Below are 19543 nucleotides of genomic sequence, written 5' to 3'. Positions count from 1 at the left end.
CCAGTTTTAGTGTCATCCTCAAACTTACTCACCATGTCCCTTACGTTCTCATCCAAATCGTTAATATAAATAATGAACAACAGTTTAGCCAGCACCAATGTCTGTGCAACACCACCCAGGTTACAGCCCTCCCAGAGTGTTTTGGAACTGGTGTGACTTCTGAGAGGAATTTAGCTTGGGATGTGATAGGAGTTGCACAGGTTTGACTGTGCTGTGCTTTATAAAGGCGGTAGATGAGAGGCCAGTAAAGACAAAATCAGAACAATCGGTGCAGGCATGAGTAGGGTAAAGCAAGATAACCAATCTTCTCCATCAAAGGTACATTTTATCCCTTTGTTCATTTGATTCATTTCACTACTACAACATCATCAGTTTCTTCATCGATTCTGTTTGACATTTCTCACATAATTCACATTCTGAAAAAAACCTGCAAGTCTGTCCATTCATGGAATAACGGAAAATCTTTGGGAATGCTTTATAATGCTGTTCACTAGAGTTTAGATCATTTGTAAAAACTGAATACAGTGATCGAACGTAGACTGACCCATGGGGAGCATTCATGTTTATTATTTTTATTTCTTCATTCGTCTGGGGCAAGCGTCACTGAAAAATATTATTTTATTGCCCATTCCTTGAACTGTGTGGCCTTTTCCATTTCAAGAATAAACCTGCGCTGTGCATTCACAGTTACAAACAGGAAGATAGATTTTCTTCCTCAAACAAAGTTAGTGAACTAGATGAGTTTCTACATCCATTCAGCCATTTTTCACAAAGGTTCCCATTATTGAAATTAACTCCCAGTCTTCAGTTCAAGATAAATGATTAATTGAATATAAACTCCCCCATGGCAATGGTGAGATTCAATATCACACTTTCTCATCATTAATCCAGGCCATAATGCTACCATAATCTTACAAGTTATAGTATCATGGTTGACCCAGGAAAACCATATATATATATATGTGTGTATATATATTCAGAGAATATCTACGTGCTAAAGTACTTGATTTATATCAATTAACTCAGCCTCAGCTTTGCTGCTGTTCAATCAACCTTTGCTATTCTGACCTATCATAAACTACATGTAGACTTTACACCAATTGCTCTTGAGAATATTTGGAAAAAGAGTTGTACAGTATATAAACAGGCCTTTCGCCCTCCGCCATCGACCATCATGCTGATCTACACTAATTGCACTTGCTTGCATTAATTGTATATCACTCCATGCCTTGCTCATTCAATTACCTTGCTCAATCAAATACAGCAGCACAGCGGCACAGGGGTGGAGTTGCTGCATCGCAGCGGCTGAAACTCAATTTAATCCTGACTGTGGGTGGACCGCCCGCGTAGCCGCACTGATTTCCTTCCACATTCCAAAGATGTGCATGTGTGTAAGATAAATTGGCTTCTATAAATTGTCGCTAGTGTGTAGGATAGAACTAGCGTATGATTGTGATCTTTAATTTAGTTTGCTTGTATTAGGTGTTGCACGTGAGGCTGTGAAGGAAGATGTGATTCCATGGTATCAGAGGGATGATACTAGCGTGGATACACATTTGCAGTCTACTGTGTCTCTTACATCCCTTTTACTCCCCCAGGGAAGTTGTTTGATCCCAACTGCCTCTTCCTGACATGTGGGTCTTTTTGCCTGACCAGATCCTCAGTATCCCTTGCCAACTAAGGTGCCCTTATCTTGACAGCCTTGCCCTTCACTCATAGGGCCATAGAGTTAGTTATACAGCGTGGAAACAGGCCCATCAGCCCAATTTGCCCATGCCCACCACTGTCTACACTGTCCCATTTGTTTGCGTATTGCCCATATCCCTCTAATCCTTTCCTTTTTATGTACCTGGCCAAATGCCTTTTAAATGTTGTTATGGTACCCAGCACTTTTAGCATAGCAAAATATCTTAAGGTGCTTCACATGAAGGAGTATCAATCAAGATTTAATATTGAACCACATTAGATGATATCAGGGATTCTGATCGGATTGTTAAGTAATTTTTTAAATGGGACCAAAACTAGTAGCATAGTCATAAGGTCATAACGGATAGGAGTAGAATTTGGCCATTCGACCCATTAAGTCTACTCTGCCATTCAATCATGGCTGATCTATCTCTCTCTCCTAACCCCATTCTCCTGCCTTCTCCCCATAACCCATAACCTAGTGGACAGTGAAGATGGCTATCTAACTGTACAAGGGATCTGGATCAAATAAGGAATGGCAAATGAATTTAACTTGGACAAGTGTGAGGTAATGGATTTTGTTGCCAAACCAGGGCAGGACCTACACAGTAAATGGTAGAGCCCTGGAGAGTATTATGGAGCTAAGGGACCACAGGTATAGGTACACAATCCCCTGAAAGTAACAACACTGCTGGACAGGGTGGTGAAGAAGACATTTAGCATGATTGTCTTCATTGGTAAGGGTATTGGGTATAGGAGTTGGGATGTCATATTGGAGCCGAATGAGGTACTAAGGCAAAAGACAGGACTCATTCACAAGTTGAATTCCTAAACTGGGGGGAACTATGTTTGATGGCACTAGACAGGAACTCACAGAAGTTAATTTGAAGAGGCTTCTTGCAGGTGAAGGGACATCTGGCAAGTGAGAGGCTTGTAAAAGGGAGGCTTGTAAAGGCTAGTAAATAAGATGTGTTCAGAGCTAGCATGTTCCTGTCAGAGTGTGAGGTATTACATTTTAGGAAGTCAAACCAGGGCAAGACCTTCACAGTGAATGGCAGGGTCCTGGGGAGTGTTGTAGAGCAGAAGGGTCCAGAATTGCAGGTACATAGTTCCTTGAATGTGGCATTATAGGTAGAAAGGGTGGTCAAGAAGACTATCGATATATTGGTCTTCATCAGTTCCAATATTGAGTATTGAGTTGGGATGCTATTTTACAGTTGTACACGACATTGGTGAGGCCAAATTTGGAGTACTGTGTTCAGTTTTAGTCACTATGTTGTCGGAAGGATGTTATTAAGCTGGAGAGACTGCAGAGGAGATTTATGAGGATGTTGCCAGGACTTGAGGGCCTGAACTATAGAGGGAGGTTGAGCAGACTTGGACTTTATTCCTTGGAACGCAGGAGGATGAGGGCTGATTTTATAGTGGATAAGATCATGAGGGGAATAGATAGGGTGAATGCACAAAGTTGGTGCTATGGTTTCCTCCCATATTCCACAGATGAGCAGGGGAAACAGGAACCGGATGACCTAGGTTTAAGGTGAGTTGGGAAAGATTTAATAGGAACTCATGGGGGAACTTTTTCACACAGAGGGTGGTGGGTATATGGAAGAGCTGCCAGAGGTGGTAATTGAGGTAGGCATTAGAGGGATATGGGCAAAACGCATAACAACATGAGATTACTCAAATCAGATATCCTCTTGCAATATTTTACCAGTATGTATGTGCAGAGGGTAGAACGAAGAAAGTAAAAGCACACTAATCAATACTTCGCAAAGCTTTCTAAGTTCTGGAATTGTGCTTCTGGTTCAGAAAATTGGAAATGCCATTCCGTTGTTTATAAATGAAGGCAGACACTGGGATAAGAACAGTCCTGTCTTAAAATCCATTGTAAAGAAATCACTATAATCTATCATGTCTTATATCTATCGTATCTAAGGAGACATGGGCATAATCTCAGTGCTTTCTTTCCTTGCTTTTAAATAACACGTTCATGAAATATTTGAAAATTGGGAAAAAGATTCTAGATGATTAATTAATCCTATGCCATGCTGCTACGTTGAAATAAACTGAATTTTACTTAAGCATGAATCGTATTTATATAGCAATTTTAATGAGGAAAAATCATTGATGGCTTGTTTATTGGTTGATAGTTCCATTTATCTGTGCATTTATCATAGTAAAATATCCTAAGGTTCTTCCTGGCAATATAAACAATCAAAAGCCAATTTACACAAGAAGTTAATGCAGGTGACCAAAACCTAGTCAAAGAGGTGGACCTAAAGTGTCATTCACAGAAGGAAATAGAAGGCAGCCTAGAAGCCTAGGGGCTAGGCATCAAGGGAGCAGTGATGAAGTTATTAAATTCATGGCTGATCAAAATTAGAGCAATATTTAGACATTTTGGAAGGTTATAGGCCTTGAGGAACTGCAGAAATAGAGATTGTATATTGATCAGTAGGGGTGAGAATTTCAAAGAGAAGGTTAATAATAGCAAGTTTAATGGGTGAACATAAAAAGGGTGCAGGCTGCATAGTCTCAAACCCCCTCATTTATTTTTAAGCGATAAAAGTAGAGAGGCCAGCTAGGAATGCTTTGGAATAGTTTGAATTACAGATAACATCAAGATGGATGATGGTTTTTTGTGTAGATAAGCTGAAATTGGGACAGATTTGAGTGATGGTACAGAGGTGCAAATATGTGGGTTTAGTGATAACATCTATACATTGTCCAAAACATAACTTGAGGACAAATATGCCACAACACATGAACAATCTGGTTAATTTCAGATAATTGCTAGGGAGTTGAGCAGTGTCGCTGACTAGGGAAAGGATTTTGTGATGGAGACTGAAGGTGAAAACTTCACGCTTTCTCCTGTTTAAATGGAGAAATATTTCACTGATCAAATACAATGTCAAATGAATAGCATGACCAAAAACCTCATCTATTGCATCCGCTGCTCCAGATGTCAGCTTATTTACATCGGCGAGACCAAACGCAGGCTCGGCGATCGCTTCGCTCAACACCTGCGCTCGGTCTGCGTTAACCAATCTGATCTCCCGGTGGCCGAGCACTTCAACTCCCCCTCCCATTCCCAGTCTGACCTTTCTGTCATGGGCCTCCTCCAGTGCCATAGTGAGGCCCACCGGAAATTGGAGGAACAGCACCTCATATTTCGCCTGGGCAGCTTGCAGCCCAGTGGTATGAACATCGACTTCTCCAACTTTAGATAGTTCCTCTGTCCCTCTCTTCCCCTCCCCCTTCCCAGTTCTCCCTCTATCTTCCTGTCTCCACCTATATCCTTCCTTTGTCCCGCCCCCCTGACATCAGTCTGAAGAAGGGTCTCGACCCATTCCTTCTCTCCCGAGATGCTGCCTGACCTGCTGAGTTACTCCAGCATTTTGTGAATAAATACCATTGATTTGTACCAGCATTTGCAGTTATTTTCTTATACTAAATGAAGACATTGAATGTGTTGAGAGGTAAAGATAAACTACATACGGGCACTGTTAGCATACAAACAGAAACTGAAGCTGTTTAATGGATGAGAGACATAAATTGAGGTTCAGATTTATTATTTTCACATTACAGAGGTTTGTTTTGTATACAATCCAATCAGATCAGATAATACTGCATATAAATAAAAACACGTCAAACTCAAGTGCAATAGGTGGAGCAATGGAAATGATACAGAGTGCAGAATATAGTTTTCAGCATTGTAGCTCAATTGTTCCAAGACCAAGTCCAATGTCTGCAATAAGGTAGTGGAGCATCAGACTGTGCCCTAACGTTTGTGATAAACGCCTGATAACAGAGCGGAAGAAGCTATTACTGAGTCTGGCGATGAACACTTTCAAGCTTCTGTACCTTCTACTCAATAGGAGCAGGGAGGACATGGAATGACCAGGGTGAGAAAGGGCTTTGATTATGTTGGTTGCTTTCCTGAGGCAGCATGAAGTTAATAACAGTATAACAGAACTTTATTGTCATTCGGTATAAATACCGAACGAAATTTCAGCAGTCACAAGACACAGCAAAAAAGAAAAGAACACAGGACACACGACCCCAACACAAACATCCATCACAGTGACTCCAAACACCCCCTCAATGTGATGGAAGGCAACAAAACTTCCACTCTCTTTCCCCCGCGCCCACGGACAGGCAGCTCGACCCCTACCGAGGCGACCGACACGCACAAGGGGATGGAAGGCCCCGCGGCCGAGCCGCACCGGGCACCGAAACGTCCCGCGGCCGAGCCGCACCGGCGATGTTAAGTCCAGCGGCCGAGCCGCGCCGGGCGATGGAAGGCCCCGCGGCCGCTGCTAAGTCCCGCGGCCGAACCGCACCGGGCACTGAAACGTCCCGCGGCCGAGGCGCGCCGGCGATGTTAAGTCCCGCAGCCGAGCCGCGCCGGGCGATGAAAGGCGCCGCGCCGGGCGCTGAACCGTTCCGCGGCCGAGCCGCACCGGGCGATGGAAGGCCCCAAGCCGCACCGAGCGCTGAACCGTCCCGCAGCCGTACCGGGCGATGGAAGGCCCCGCGGCCGAGCCGCGCCGGGCACTGTTAGGTCCCGCGGCTGAGCCGCGCCGGGCACTGTTAGGTCCCGCGGCCGAACCGCGCCGGCGATGTTAAGTCCAGTGGCCGAGCCGGGCGATGGAAGGCCCCGCGGGTGATGGAAGGCCCCGCGGCCGAGCTGCGCCCCGGGGAAGAGACCTAATAAAAGAAGGTTCCCCCGCCCCACCCCCCACACATACAGAGCCAAAAACAGAAACAAAAACCATCCCAACACCGACACAAACAAAAAAAAAAGGAAAAAAAGACAAACAGACTGCCAGAGAGCCGCAGCCACACGTAATGGCTGCAAGTCGGTAAGAAATCAGTTTGAGCAATTTAGAGCCTAAATATGAAGGTGGTTGGAGTGTGGTATCGTTTCTGCAGAATAAAAGGAGAGCAGCTGGAGGAACACAATGGGTGAGGGAGAATTTGTGGAGAGAAATGGACTGTTGAGATTTTAGATCGACACAATTATCTAGGTTCAGTCTAGATGAATGGTCTCAACATGAAATATCGAAGTCCGTTTCACTCCACAGATTCTGTCTGACCAGCTAAGTTGTTCTCCTTTATTTGTTACAGACCTCAGCATCTGCAGCTCCTTGTGTCTCTACAATGCATGTTAAAATATTGGCTCAATTAGATTCTTCCCAATATCCCTGTACAAATTTACTTTACCAAGTAGCACTTAAATTAGTATTTAAATTGTAACTGTAACTTAAACTGTTGATATTATAGGAAAGAAATCCACTTTTATGAAATCTGAAACAATTTCTTTGCCAGAATGCATAACTGATAATATTGCAGACCTGGTTTGATATCTCAAATGAAAGATGTTATGCCAAGTTCATAAGTTGTAAAGTAAAAATCTGCAGAAGCTGAAAATCGAAAGAACAATACTCAGCTGGTCAAGCATCTTCTGTGGAGAGAGAAAAACTGAGTTAAGAATCTAGGTCAATGACCTTTCATTAGGACTGGAAAAATGAGAATACAAGCAACAAAGCGGGAGGAAGAGAACATAGAAACATAGAAACATAGAAAATAGGTGCAGGAGGAGGCCATTCGGCCCTTCGAGCCAGCACCGCCATTCATTGTGATCATGGCTGATCGTCCCCAATCAATAACCCGTGCCTGCCTTCTCCCCAAATCCCTTGATTCCACCAGCCCCTAGAGCTCTATGTAACTCTCTCTTAAATCCATCCAGTGATTTGGCTTCCACTGCCCTCTGTGGCAGAGAATTCCACAAATTCACAACTCTGTATGAAAAAGTATTTTCTCACCCAGTTTTAAATGGCCTCCCCTTTATTCTAAGACTGTGGCCCCTGGTTCTGGACTCACCCAACATTGGGAACATTTTTCCTGCATCTAGCTTGTCCAGTCCTTTTATAATGTTATATGTTTCTATAAGATCCCCTCTCAACCTTCTAAACTCCAGTGAATACAAGCCTAGTCTTTTCAATCTTTCCTCATATGTCAGTCCCGCCATCCCAGGGATCAATCTCGTTAACCTACGCTGCACTGCCTCAATTACAAGGATGTCCTTCCTCAAATTAGGAGACCAAAACTGTACACAATACTCCAGATGTGGTCTTACCAGGGCCCTATACAACTGCAGAAGAACCTCTTTACTCCTATACTGAAATCCTCTTGTTATGAAGGCCAACATTCCATTAGCTTTCTTCACTGCCTGCTGTACCTGCACGCCAACTTTCAGTGACTGGTGTACAAGGACACCCAGGTCTCGCTGCACCTCCCCCATACCTAACCTAACTCCATTGAGATAATAATCTCCCTCCTTGTTTTTGCCACCAAAGTGGATAACCTCACATTTATTTATATTATACTGCATCTGCCACGCATCTGCCCACTCACTCAACCTGTCCAGGTCACGCTGCAACCTCCTAACATCCTCTTCACAGTTTACACTGCCATCCAGCTTTGTGTCATCCGCAAACTTGCTAGTGTTGCTTCCAATTCCCTCTTCCAAATCATTAATATATATGGTAAACAGTTGTGGCCCCAACACCAAGCCTTGCAGCACTCCACTCATCACTGCCTGCCATTCTGAAAAGGACCCGTTTACTCCTACTCTTTGCTTCCTGACTGCCAACCAATTTTCTATCCATGTCAACACCCTACCCCCAATACCATGTGCTCTAATTTTAGTCACCAATCTCCCAAGCGGGACCTTATCAAAGGCTTTCTGAAAGTATAGATACACTACATCCACTGGCTCCCCTTCATCCGTTTTACTTGTCACATCCTCAAAAAATTCCAGAAGATTAGTCAAGCATGATTTCCCTTTCATAAATCCATGCTGACTTGGACTTATCCTTTTACTGCTATCCAAATGCACCATTATTACCTCTTTAATAATTGACTCCAGCATCTTTCCCACCACCGAAGTCAGGCTAACTGGTCTGTAATTCCCCGTTTTCTCTCTCGCTCATTTCTTGAAAAGTGGGATAACATTAGCTATCCTCCAATCCACAGGAACTAATCCTGAATCTATTGAACATTGGAAAATGATCACCAATGCGTCCACTATTTCTAGAGCCACCTCCCTGAGGAACCTGGGATGCAGACCATCAGGCCCAGGGGATTTATCATCCTTCAGTCCCATTAGTCTACCCAATACTATTACTCGCCTAATGAAAATTTCTTTCAGTTCCTCTACCCCCCTAGATCCTCTGTCCTCCAGTACATCTGGGAGATTGTTTGTGTCTTCCTTAGTGAAGACAGATCCGAAGTACCTGTTCAACTCTTCTGCCATTTCCTTGTTACCCATAATAATTTCACCCGTGGCTGCCTTCAAGGGACCCACATTTGACTTTGCTACTCTTTTTCTCTTAACATATCTAAAGAAGCTTTTACTGTCCTTGCAAATGTGGGATGGTGGGAATGGACAGAGTAAATTTTGTGACTAGGATTGAAGGTGATTTCTTAACTCTTTCTCATATTTATTTGGAGAAAAATTTCACTGCTTGACCACAACGTCAAACAAGGGCGACATGGTGGGCAGCAGTAGTGTTGCTGCCTTATAGCACCAGAGACCTGGGTTCGATCCTGACTACGGGTGCTGTCTGTACAGAGTTTGTATATTCTCCTCAGGGCCTGCATGGGTTTTCTCTGCAATCTTCGGTTTTCTCCCACACTCCAAAGATGTACAAGTTTGTAGGTTAATTGGCTTGGTATAAATATAAATGTAAATTGTCCCTTGTGTGTAGGATAGTGTTATTGTGCCGGGATCATTGGTCAGTGCGGACTCGGTGGGCCACAGAGCCTGTTTCCGCACTGTATCTCTAAATTAAACTAAACTAAAATCATGTAAAGGCTGGTGGAGTAGAAGGTGCGGATAAAGGAATTCTATCCTTGCTTTGGCTGGGAAGAGTGGGGATAACAACAGATGCAGGAAGCAGAGAATGTGTGATTTAATAGCTCTACCCACTGTGCTCACGAGGAAGCCATAGTTAAGGTGAAGGAAAGACATCTTGAAGGAACTAGTGTGGTAAGTTTGGTAATTGGAACAGATATGACAGAGTTATGGAAAATGGGAAGATGGAATGAAATTCTTGCAGGAGGCAGGGTACAAGCAGGGTTAAACAAATGAGCTGTGGAACTCTATGGGCTTGTAATTAATTATTTTATTCTATATGAGAACGCAAGTGGCAGCCTTCATTATACGCATCACCAGGAGTTTGTTTTGAATAAACATCTGAGCATAACAGGTATAACAGGTATAACAGGTATAACAGAGCTTTATTTGTCGTTCGGTACCGAAGTACCGAACGAAACTACATAGCAGTCATAGAAAAAAAAAAAGAACACAAGACACATAACCCCAACACAAACGTCCATCACAGTGACTCCAAACACCCCCTCACTGTGATGGAGGCAACAAAACTTCCCCTCTCTTCCCCACGCCCACGGACAGGCAGCTCGTCCCCGACCGACCCGCACAGTCCCCGCACCGGGCGCTGAAAGTCTCGCGGCCGAACCGGGCGATGAAAGGCCCGCGACCAAGCCTTGCGCAGCTAAGTCCCGCAGCCGAGCCGCACCAGCGGTGAAAAGTCCCGCAGCCGAGCCGCACCGGGCGGTGTTAAGTCCCGCAGCCGAGTTGCACCGGGCGGTGTTAAGTCCCGCAGCCGAGTTGCACCGGGCGGTGTTAAGCCCCGCAGCCGAGCTGCACCGGGCGGTGTTAAGCCCCGCAGCCGAGCTGCACCGGGCGGTGTTAAGCCCCGCAGCCGAGCTGCACCGGGCGGTGTAAAGTAAAGTCCCGCAGCCGAGTTGCACCGGGCGGTGTTAAGCCCCGCAGCCGAGCTGCACCGGGCGGTGTTAAGCCCCGCAGCCGAGCTGCACCGGGCGATGTAAAGTAAAGTCCCGCAGCCGAGTTGCACCGGGCGGTGTTAAGCCCTGCAGCCGAGCTGCACCGGGCGATGTAAGTCCAGCGGCCGAGCCGCACCGGGGGATGTTAGGCCCCGCAGCCGAGCCGCACCCCGCGCCGTGAGGAAGAGAAAAGTTCCCCACACCCACCCACCCCCCACACACCACCACCCCCTCCCACACATACACAACCAAAAAAATATATATAAAAATCATCCCAACACCGACACTCAACAAAAAAAAGACGGACAGACTGCTATGAAGTTATTAGTTGAGGCGATTCTGGAAAAGGCAGTTTTTTCTGAGAAATAATTTGGTACAGTGTAAACAGTGCGTTTTCCGCAAACAATATAAAAGGACCCCTATGATGAATAAACATGGGTGCCACATTGCCAGAAAATGATGTTTACATTTTTAGAGTACCAGCGGGTACCTTCACAAAAAAAGCGCTGAGTGTAAACCAGTAATTGTTTTTTACTAAAATGTACATTAAGCAATATGACAAAGTGCTTAAGCATCTATTTTTCGAAGTATTGCTGCTCTTCATACTTTAGTGGAAAGAACATTGACTAATATTGTTTCACCCACATGTTCAAAGATGCCATCTGGAGCCAGTGAGAAAACTTTCTTCATGCACTTTTTCTGCTGAGTTCTATGTCTGTGAAGCCAAAGGAACAATGATATTATGTACAATAATTTTATATGAACTACTGTTTACTATCTTGATCAGCTGGGCAATTGGGCTGAGGAATGGCTAATGCAGTTTAATTTAGATATGTGTGAGGTGCTGTGTTTTGGGAAGTCATACCAGTGCAAGATCTTCACAGTGAATGGTAGGCCCTTGGGGAATGTTGTAGAACAGAAGGATCTAGGAGTGCAGATATACAGCATCATTCACTGAAAGTGGTGTCACAAGTAGATAGGGGTCAAGAAGGATATTGGTATGTTCTCCTTCAGCAGTCAGAGTAATGAAAAGTTGGAACGTTACGTTACAGTTATACAAGATGTTGGTGAGGTCACATTTGGAATACTGTGTTCACTTTTGGTCAGCCTGCTAAAGGAAGGATGTCATTAAGCAGTAAAGAGTCCAGAGAAGATTTATGATGATTTTCCCAGGACTTGAGAGGCTGAGCAATAGGGAGACATAGGGCAGGCTAGGGCTTCATTCTTTGGACAGTAGGGGGCTGAGGGGTGATCTTATAAAGGTGTATAAAATCATGAGGCTAAATAAATGGGGTAATCTTTTATGCAGGGTAAGGGAATCAAAAACCAGAGAACATAGATTTAAAGTGAGAGCGAAATATTTAATAACAACCGGAGGGTCAACCTTTTCAATAAGAGCATGGTGGGGATGTGGAAGGAGCTGCCAGAGGTAGTACAACAATGCAGGTACTACAACAAAGCAGGTAGAGTCATAGAGTCATAGAGTGATACAGTGTGGAGAGAGGCCCTTTGGCCCAACTTGCCCACGCCGGCCAACATGTCCCAGCTACACTAGCCCCACCTGCCGATGCTTGGTCCATATCCCTCCAAACCTGTCCTATGCATGTGTCTATCTAACTGTTTCTTAAATGTTGGGATAGTTCCAGCCTCACCTACCTCATCTGGCAGCTTGTTCCATACACCCACCACGATTTGTGTGTACTACAACAATGTTTAAAACATACTTACACAGGTACATGGATATGAAAGGTTTAGAGGGATATGGGCAAAACGTAGACAAATGGGACTAACTTAGATGGGGCATCTTGGTTGGCATGGACGAGTTGGGCTGAAGTGGCTGTTCCTGCACCGTATGACTCTATGACAGTCTGACTCCATTATATTTCTGAAATAGGTAAAATTTGTCATGAAGATTAAGGGACAAATATGTACTCCATAAAAGCTGACTTCTGGTCATGATGAAGTTGCGGCTTGTAAGGAAATAAGAACATTACCGCACTTTCCTGATGAATCATTCTTAAAAACTGTGCAATATGATAACAATGGCTGGAGATTTCAACGTTTCTTTCACCACAGAGAACATTTTTTTTAAAGTCAGAAGTAAAGTATAAATCCTGCGGTTAAGTTAAGTACTGTTATTAAATCTTATCATTTGCTGCATGGCTAACTTGCTCGGAATTCATTTATTTCCTGCAAGCTTTCTCGAATGCTTAGTTGGAAATTTCTTTAACCTGCTGCGAACAAGCAGTACAAGATGGTTGCGAGGATACAGAATTAGAAATATTTAGCTGGCAACTAGAATCCTAAGTCAGATAAGTGGCAGACATTTTGCTTGAGACCATGGAAAGTCAAAGTTTCAAGTCAACCTTCGTTAGATCCTTATCCATGTTGTCCAGAGATGCTGCCTGACCTGTTGAGTTAGCCCAGCACTTTATGCCTTTATTTGTAACCCAGCATCTGCAGTTCTATGTGTCTAGTCTGTTAACTAAAACTTTGTTCTAATAACAGACTAGACGCATGGAACTGCAGATGCTGGGTTACAAATAAAGGCATAAAGTGCTGATATCTTTCTTGCTGTCTTTCAAATTAAAACCTAGAACTTTGGTCTGGGTTTTAATATGAAAGCCATCAAAATTATCAATTTATCCTCAAGCACTGAACCGGGGGTATGGCTAAAATCTTCAGCCTCCTAATATGTAGAGAGGGGTTAATGAATGGTTTAATGGTTTAGAGATTGGTTTAATCAATCAACTAATCAAAGATCTTGAAGAGCCAAAATGTGGATAAGTGTGAGGTTATCCACTTTGGTGGTAAGAATAGGAAGGCAGAGTATTATCTGAATGGTGTCAAGTTAGGAAAAGGGGACGTACAACGAGATCTGGGTGTCCTCGTGCATCAGTCACTGAAAGGAAGCATGCAGGTACAGCAGGCAGTGAAGAAAGCCAATGGAATGTTGGCCTTCATAACAAGAGGAGTTGAGTATAGGAGCAAACAGGTATTTTTGAAGTTGTACAGGGCCCTAGTGAGACCGCACCTGGTGTACTGTGTGCAGTTTTGGTCTCCAGATTTGAGGAAGGATATTCTTGCTATTGAGGGCGTGCAGCGTAGGTTTATTAGGTTAATTCCCGGAATGGCGGGACTGTCCTATGTTGAAAGACTGGAGTGGCTAGGCTTGTATACACTGGAATTTAGAAGGATGTGAGTGGATCTTATCGAAACATATAAGATTATTAAGGGGTTGGACACGTTAGAGGCAGGAAACATGTTCCCAATGTTGGGGGAGTCCAGAACCAGGGACCACAGTTTAAGAGGAAGGGGTAGGCCATTTAGAACGGAGATGAACAAAAACTTTTTCAGTCAGAGAGTTGTAAATCTGTGGAATTCTCTGCCTCCGAAGGCAGTGGAGGCCAATTCTCTGAATGCATTCAAGAGAGAGCTAGATAGAGCTCTTAAGGATAGCGGAGTAAGGGGGTATGGGGAGAAGGCAGGAATGGGGTGCTGATTGAGAATGATCAGCCATGATCACATTGAATGGTGGTGCTGGCTCGAAGGGCCGAATGGCATCCTCCTGCACCTATTGTCTAAAATAAAAAGCTGCAGATCCTGAAAATTTGAAAGAAAACAAAAAAAGGCCAGGGAAACACAAAAGATCAAGATATTTATCAAGGTATGTAGGTTAATTGGCTGGGTAAATGTAAAAATTGTCCCTAGTGGGTGTAGGATAGTATTAATGTGCGGGGATCGCTGGGCGACGCGGGCTTGGTGGGCCGAAAAGGCCTGTTTCCGTGCTGTATATATATGATATGATATGATATGATGATATTTCAAGTTACCATCACTGCACTTTTCATCTAATGAGAGATCATTGTCCTTGAACATTAACCTCCATTCATAAAAGCAGGTCTGGCGGCAAAACCTGTTAAATAACACCATCGTGTTCCGTCAATAAAGTATCTTGTCAGACTCAGAAGTATCTTGTCAGACTCTGTAATGGATTTGAGCTTGTTAAAATTCATCATTTGTAATAGCCAGAAGCAAACTGGTAACACCCCCAGGCATTACATTTACCCCACTGGTAATGCAGTGACTTATTAGTTTACCAATGGGATACATAGAGTACACTGATGAATCTCTCTGAACTTAGCAACTGAATAACATTGTAATTATTTTACTGCATTTGATGTTTTATTGAACGATTAAAAGTGACAATATGTATCATATCAAAAAAATAATAGGATTAGATATTTTCTGGGTAATTGTGTGTAACAGATAGCGAGACATAAAGGAGTTTATTCCCTTTTAAAGTATCAGATAGAAGATTGTCTTCTGAATGCACAATGTATTAGCCAACTGCAATCAGTAATGATCGATTTTAAACTATACCTTCAATACATGTTCACACTAATTGTAAGATTTCTTTAACAATACACCACCTGATCTTAATCACAGCACAACACACTGGTATTAGTCATGGGAAAGCATGGAAAAAGATTGAACCTTTTTTACTTCATTTGCATTTTATAGCTTCCCTGCTGTACATACAAATCTGGTCGAGTTCTTATATTTTAACCTCCCCTCCAAACAGCTGCCATCCAAACAACTAAACTTAATTAATTTCAAATGAAAAGAAAATTCACAATTAAAATTACAAAAGGACATTACCCACTTGAGGTTGTTTACCTACTCAGTATGTGAATAACTTAAGTGTAACCATTACACTTCTGGCTGTTAGCTAATGATAACCTTAGTATAAGGAAAGTGTAAATACTTACACTTTCCTCACTCACCAAATCCCACACTCTGTGATCCACTGCACAACGATTTGGAAACATGCAAAATATATTTACATGACATTCCCATCTCTGCCAGCTAAAGCACTGGGGAAGTTAAAACTAATAAATAAATGGGTAATTTACAATAGTTAACTATTATGCACTTACCTGTAATATCACCAAAAGTCATTTTACTAAATGATTTATGTCTTTACTTTGAGATAATGTATAATACTGGATAAATGGGTATGTTGGAAGCAGAAATTTTATTCTGTTGATGTTGAATAAATGACGGGCTAATATGGTTCTTCAGCTAAAAGGATATTTGATTCCTGATGGGATAATTGTGATGTGAAATTTGAGAGCTATGGCTCATTCAACATTATTGCGAGTCGTTTGTCAAATCCCAGCCAGAAGCATTCCTTCCCAGTTGAGGAAACCAATCGACATAATTAACTTCACCCCATGTGGCTATCATCTCCCGCTGGCAGATAATGGGCGGACATTGATATCGGTTCTAGAGGTGACTGGAAGCTACTTGTTCCTAGTGTGAGGAGCTGACCTGCACACATTTTGTTCAAGCAACATTGAAAATTGAATGAAAAGAAAACCAACTAATTGCTTTTTTTCCCCCTCCCGGTTCTATCTCCACAGACCTTCTGCCAGCATGCAATGGGGAAGGAGTCACTTTCACTTTCTTGGAACAAGTTTTGGACATTCTACTTGAGTACATTTTGAAAACATTTGACAGATCTACGAAAGTAATAGATTTCCACTATCCCGATGATCTCCTCAAGGGATTTAACTGGATGCTGGATGAAAAGCCGAATACTTTAGAAGACATTTTGTTGACCTGCAGGACAACACTGAAATACGCTGTCAAGACAGGTAGGAAGATTCATGAACTCTTCTTTGGGTGTCGTGAGCCAAGGTACAATGTAAACCATAAAGTGGATTTTTAATCTAGAGTTTGCCTGCAATATTTAATCAGCGGATAAAACACTTGAAATAATCATCACAAATATTTCACAATAGTTTACTTTAAACCTGACCACATACAGCTACTTTTGAGTTGGATGAGGCATATAACAGCAGATAAGAACAGTTTGACTGGTAATCCAGTGCATTAATGTTCCAGATCATCACACAGATGTTTGGATTGGGGAAATCACTCATTGTCTGGACTCATGATCTGAATTCATAGTAGTGTGAAAATGATATTATCTACTCCAGTGACAGATTATTCATCAAGAGTATTCACTCTGCAAGCGGGGCAGCGCAATTTAGAAGATACTAGAACAGGGCGAACCTGTTGGGCCCAAAGTTCACCTACATTGGTGTAGCACCCTCCCCTCACCCACTCACCCACTCCATCCCCCCTCGACCCCACTTTCCCCCCCTCCTCCCCTATTCCCCTCACCCACTCCATCCCCCCTCAATTGTAACGTCAATTGTAACGTCAAACGTGGCTGACGGCCATGGCAGGTGGGAAAGGGTGGGGCCGCCCCCCCCCCCATTGGCCGCCACTCCAGTCACTCAGGCAGCTCCCACTGTGACGTTGTATGCGCTGACTGCCAGGGGAAATGGAAAAGTGATTTTTTAAACTTTAAAAAGGTGATTTTTAAAGTTTAAAAAGTGAAACAAATTGAAATATAACAACCATTTGAACCACAAGACAATGGTGATTAAGGTGGTGCTAAAATTGTCGCACTATCATGTACCGTTTTGGCTGTAGTTCGGGAACATACTAATTATATATATATATATATATGCAATATGAGAGTTTTCATAATATACTAGACAAAGTGGACCCAAACCTCTCTTGCATTGATGCAGCAGGGCTCCTCTTCTACCCCCCTCCCCCCCTCCCCCCTCCCCGCCTCCCCCTCATTTCCCCCCCTCACTCCCCTCCTCCACCCCCCACCTCCCCCACCCTCTCCCTCCACCCTCCTCCCTCCCCCTCCCTCATCCCCCCTTCCCCCCCCTCATCCCCCCTTCCCCCACTGCCCCCTCTCCCCCCTCTCCTCCCCTCCCTCCCCCTCCTACCACTCCCCTCCTCACCCCTCGCTCCATAGCCCTCCCTTTCTTCCCCCTCCCCCTCCCTCCCTCCTCCCCATCCCTCTTTCCACCCTCCCCCTCCACCCTCCCTCCCCCTCCCTCCCCCTCCACCCCGTCACTCCACCCCCCCTCCCCTCCCCCTTCCCCTCCCCCCCTTCCCCTCCCCCCATACCCTAAACCCCCCTTATCCTCCATCCTCCCCCTCCCTCCACCCCCCTCCCTCCCTCCCACCTCCCTCCATAGGAGATAGATTTAAACTTTAAAATGTGAATAACTTTTAAAATATAGCACCGATTTCAATGAAACTTCTTCCATGAGCACCAAAGGGATGACGGTGAGTAAGGTGGGCCTAAAATTGTCGCGCTATCGTGTACCGTTTTGGCTGTAGTTCAGGAACAAACAAACAAAACGTGTGTTTTAGTATATAGATAGATAGATAGATGCTACTCTAATCTGCTGAATCCCAATAGTGGACACAACTTGGGTATTCATTGACTGGGCAATGGAAATGGTCAAAGTTTTACAATAGAGGGAAACAACAGAAAGAATGGAGAAAGAGAAAGTAGGACATCCTTTCAGACGATTGCCTATTAGGTAATTTATTATCCTCTTTTGAAACAACCAGATAGTTCTGTTTCAAAGATGCATGGCTCCTGTTAAATAATCACTGAATATTGACTACCAATTATTCTCAGGGTGGAAACTAGCCGACTGAAATTCCTCGTCAAAAAGGATACACAATGAATTTAAAGCTATGACCATTTTAAATGATGTTGCCTTTTGCTCATTCTTTTCATCAGTTAGGGTAAAGATATTATTCCATTTTATTTCTTAACAAATTGGATGTCGAACCACCCAGTTCTAATCAAGCTACACATATCTCTGCCCATTATGCTCTGCAGCTGGTCAGTTACAAGTGCAAATGTGTTGATCTGGCCATTGATTTCCAGCTCTGATTGTAAGATTGTGGTTCTATTTTCTAGAATAGAACCACAATCTTACAATCAGAGCGCATCAATGCTTTTCCCACTTGTGCCTCATTAATAAAAGATAGGCGCATAGAAGACGCTTCTTCATTCCATTGTTCTAAAGGATGGTGAAAAAGCTTTACATTTGCAATAAAGACACAAACTGCTGGAGTAACTCAGTGGGTCAGGCAGTATCTCTGGAAAACATGGACAGGTGACATTTTGGGTTGGAATCCTTCTTCTGATTTTAGATTTCCGAAGGGCAGGAAAGGGATGGGTTGATGGGAAATAGACATCAAAGCTTTGTTAGTTCTTGGCGTCACACTATTGGAAGGACATGGATCACTGGAGACGTTGCGAGGGAGATTCACCAAGATGTCACCTGAGACAGTTATCAGGAGAAACTGGGAAGGCTGGGTCTCTTTTCCTTTGATTTGGGAGGCTGAGATGAGATGATAGAGATATACAGAATGATGGAGGGCATAGACAGGTTGATAGTCTGAAGAAGGATCCAGACCCAAAATGTCCCCTGTCTATGTTCTCCAGTGATGCTGCTAGAACTGCTGAGTTACTCCAGCATGATTCTTTTTTTTGTAAACCAGCATCCACAGTTCCTTGTGTCAGTATCTAAGGAGAATATGGATAGGCAACGTTTCGGGTCAGAACCCTTTTCAGACTGATTGTAGCAGGGGGAGAAAGCTGGGAGGTAGGGGTGGAACAAAACCTTGGCGAGTGATAAGTGGATACATGTGAGGATTGATGGCATGGCCTTGAAGAATGGCCTGCCCCGCAATGAATACATTTGTGTTTTTCTTGTTTATTCCTCTGCTTTAGAAAAGTCCTCTCACTTGATCACTTTCTAAATTTCATCAATGAGCAAAAATCATTTGATAAGTAAAGAGGGAAATAAACTGGGAAATAAACTTTAGTATGTGGATATTGATTTCAAATTGAATGTTGCATAAGTATTTTAATAGTATAATTGAAGAAGTACTGTAGCACAGGGACTTAAATTTACATCCATAAATCTGGCAGAACCATGTTTCCAATAACTGTTTACATTCTCTCCTGATAATGCTTCCTTAAACTTCTAGGTCGGGCTAACTTGACAGTTTCTCAGTTGGCACAACATAGAGTGAATAGATTTTTTTAAACTAGAATCTGAGTACAATCTATTCCTCT

General features: G+C 43.5%; 1 protein-coding gene across 3 annotated transcripts in view; it reads left to right on the top strand.

Moving 5' to 3' along the window:
- Window positions 1-19543, top strand: part of LOC144602959 (glutamate decarboxylase 2-like) — a 102303-nt gene that overhangs the window by 33903 nt on the left and 48857 nt on the right. For all 3 annotated transcript variants that reach the window (XM_078416092.1, XM_078416085.1, XM_078416097.1), the window contains one exon: window positions 15990-16223. In XM_078416092.1, coding sequence (XP_078272218.1) covers window positions 15990-16223 — 234 coding nt within the window. The remainder of the gene's footprint in view (window positions 1-15989; window positions 16224-19543) is intronic.

The sequence above is a fragment of the Rhinoraja longicauda genome, chromosome 2 (genome assembly GCF_053455715.1).
Source record: "Rhinoraja longicauda isolate Sanriku21f chromosome 2, sRhiLon1.1, whole genome shotgun sequence".
Taxonomy (NCBI): Eukaryota; Metazoa; Chordata; class Chondrichthyes; order Rajiformes; family Arhynchobatidae; genus Rhinoraja; species Rhinoraja longicauda.
This window is presented reverse-complemented; position numbering and strand designations above follow the sequence as displayed.